At 35.5% G+C, this 2,708-nt stretch overlaps 1 protein-coding gene across 2 annotated transcripts; it reads left to right on the top strand.

The window, feature by feature from the left end:
- Nucleotides 1-2,423: 2,423 nt before the first annotated feature.
- LOC130018662 (keratin-associated protein 16-3-like) lies at nucleotides 2,424-2,708 on the top strand. Of its 2 annotated transcripts, none has more exons than XM_056109459.1 (2): nucleotides 2,424-2,529; nucleotides 2,590-2,708. In XM_056109459.1, exons 1-2 carry the CDS (start codon nucleotides 2,424-2,426, stop codon nucleotides 2,706-2,708), a joined length of 225 nt encoding a protein of 74 aa, XP_055965434.1. The 2 variants fall into 2 exon arrangements, with proteins under 2 accessions (XP_055965434.1, XP_055965435.1); XM_056109460.1 differs by having other exon boundaries at nucleotides 2,424-2,505.

Raw genomic sequence — 2,708 nt, forward strand, 5'->3', positions numbered from 1 at the left:
AATATGGCACTTAAAAAAAATCTCAGGGCTAGGACAAAGGAGACATTACTGGGACCTGCTCAAGGCAATCGATGAATAACAGGATGGTTGCAATTGTGATTTATTGTGATGACCATTAATTGTTGAAAAATAATCAACTTTTGCTTTTTGAAATAAATTTAATTCTTTTTCTGACTCTTGACTTTTTTCTTTTTATTAGAGTTCTAATTTAGTAGAATGATTCCTTACCCTCAAACCAAAAATTAGCTCATTAGTCACATGATGTGGATGTTTTGTGCACAAAATATGATAGCATTATTCCTACCTGACAGAATACGATAGAATTATGCATGGCCTTATCTTAGAAATTTTCACTGTAAATAAAAAAATTTGTCTGAACTCTTTATAGTTCAGAATGAGAAATAATTTTAAAAATTTAAAGAAAAGAGATCAGAACATGTTGAATCATGACCCATTGAACTGTATTTTGATCTTAAAAGGTATCTCACTGAAGTTTAGAATTAGCACATTGAGGTAATCCCAAGAATTCTTTCCTGATTACTCATAAATTTTTCCATTTAATAAACAGTTTAAACTTCATTAATGACTGCTTAAAACAGAAACGTTCACTTGAGAAAATTAAACCCTTATGGAATATTTATAAATGTCCCAGAATCTTAATGGCATATGTAGCCATGTTAATAAAATACATGCTCTCTGGATATGAGTAAGGTGGAAGCGCATTCCTGGATTAGATAACTGACTCAATAAAATTACTGAGGGACTCAACAAATGTACTTGTTTGTAGTTCTAAGTACAGTGTTATGTCACCATTGAATTTTCATATAAAATTGTTTGAGAGCATACTCAATTTTAATATACTCTATTTTCAAATGTCCTAAAAATTGGTGAATTTATTTTCTTTTATTTAAAAAAAATTTAAGTAATTTTGACTTTGGGGCCACAGACAGCAATCCTTATGGATTATTCCTGGTTCTACACTTAGGATTTACCAGGGCAGTGCTCAGGGGATGATATAGGATGCAGGGGATCAAATCCAGTTAGACCACATACCTTACCTTCTGTAATATCTTTCTGGCTCTGGTGATTTTTTTTTTGGTTCTCTTTTTTTTTCCTTTGTAAAAATTTCTTGTTTATTTTTTAATGTGGTGATTTGTTTAAAATGATAACTAAAGAGCCATCAATACTCCAGTAGAGGGGAGTAAGAACTTATGGAGCACAGGGTACACTTTTATCAATAAACAAAAATATAGTGAATAAGGAAGCAGAGAAAATGTGTATTTATTGGAATAAATGAATGGAAACTGAGAGGAGGGGAAGATATTGTCATCTTCAAAGTTTTCCTCAGTAGAAGGAACAAGAATAAATATTGGGCTGGAGTGGTAGCACAGCGGGTAGAGCGTTTGCCTTGCATGCAGCCGATCCTGGTTTGATCCCCAGCATCCCATATTGTCCCCCGAGCACCACCAGGAGTAATTCCTGAATGCAGAGCCAGGAGTAACCCCTAAGCATCGCTGGGTGTTTCACCAAAAAAAAAAAGCAAAAAAAGTTGAATAAATATTAAAACAAGCTTGAATAGAGATCATGTATAGATTACTGAAGAAAACTAAAGAAAGGAATTAGCTGGTGTGTGCAAAAACATAGAAGCAGATGTAAGCTTCAAAAGACCTTTCAATAGGACCAATTTTCAAGAAGAGTTTTAGGTTTTAAAAATGAGTATTAAACTGGCTCTCTGATAAACCAGCATCTGAGAAGCAATTTTTGCCTTCAATTTCTGAAATTAATTTTCACTTGTGCTGAAACTCATAAAGATAAAAATATCGAGGCTATTGTGATAATATGCTAAAACTGAACATGTGAATTCTCTTTTTAAAATTTTAACTGTCTTCTTATGTTTTCAATGAAGGTATTTTAGGTCTTTACCTTACTAAACAATTTTCTTCATGAAACAAATATATTTGACTAATTTCGTTTTCAAATTAATTGCGTGTAAATTTACATGGACATGAGCTCACTATTCTGCAGTGACAGAACAGAAGAAAGGTTTAATTACCTAAGGACTCTCATTAAGTGTAAATGATGTAATATACAATTCAACTTAAGATGGTCCATACTTTTTGAAGAGTCAGCCATTTCTTTTCATAAAAGCAACTCAACAAACTCAAAGGCACCCGAAATAGTAAGGTATGCAAGATGGATATTTTAAGGAGAATCAGAGTCTCTGTGTCAAGAATAGCAGATTAATGAGCTGCACTTTAAAGGTAGCAGGCAGAATGACACAAAAGGAGGGGATGTGTGTGACTTGTCACATGTTCAGATCAAGATTTCTAGTATCCTTCTATGCTGGCTGTCATTCATACTCAAGATCTTGCTTTCAACAACAACAACAACAAAACATACAACAACAACTCCACCTCAAGACCATGAGCTACTATGGCACCTGCTCTGGAAGCCTGGGCTATGGTTATGGGGGCTTCAGTGGCCTAGGCTCTAGTTATGGCTGTGGTTTTGGCAGCTTCTGCAACATGGGCTGAGACTGCGGTTGTGGCTATGGAGGCTATGGTTCTGGTTATGGCTCTAGCTGTGGAGGCTGTGGCTGTGGCTCTCACAATGGAAGCTACGGCTATGATTCTGGCTATGGTGGCTATGGATGTGGCTGCTGCCGCCCATCCTGCTGTGGAGGATATGGATTTTCTAACTTCCACTGA

Source organism: Sorex fumeus, unplaced genomic scaffold (assembly GCF_029834395.1).
Source record: "Sorex fumeus unplaced genomic scaffold, SorFum_2.1 ptg000265l, whole genome shotgun sequence".
NCBI classification, from domain to species: Eukaryota; Metazoa; Chordata; class Mammalia; order Eulipotyphla; family Soricidae; genus Sorex; species Sorex fumeus.

What these genes read in the sequence shown, in the direction of transcription:
- LOC130018662 (XM_056109459.1), top strand. Translation starts at nt 2,424, where the DNA reads ATGAGCTACTATGGCACCTGCTCTGGAAGCCTGGGCTATGGTTATGGG. An exon ending in TGGCAGCTTCTGCAACATGG is followed by an intron (nt 2,530 to 2,589) that starts GCTGAGACTGCG and finishes CTAGCTGTGGAG; the next exon opens with GCTGTGGCTGTGGCTCTCAC.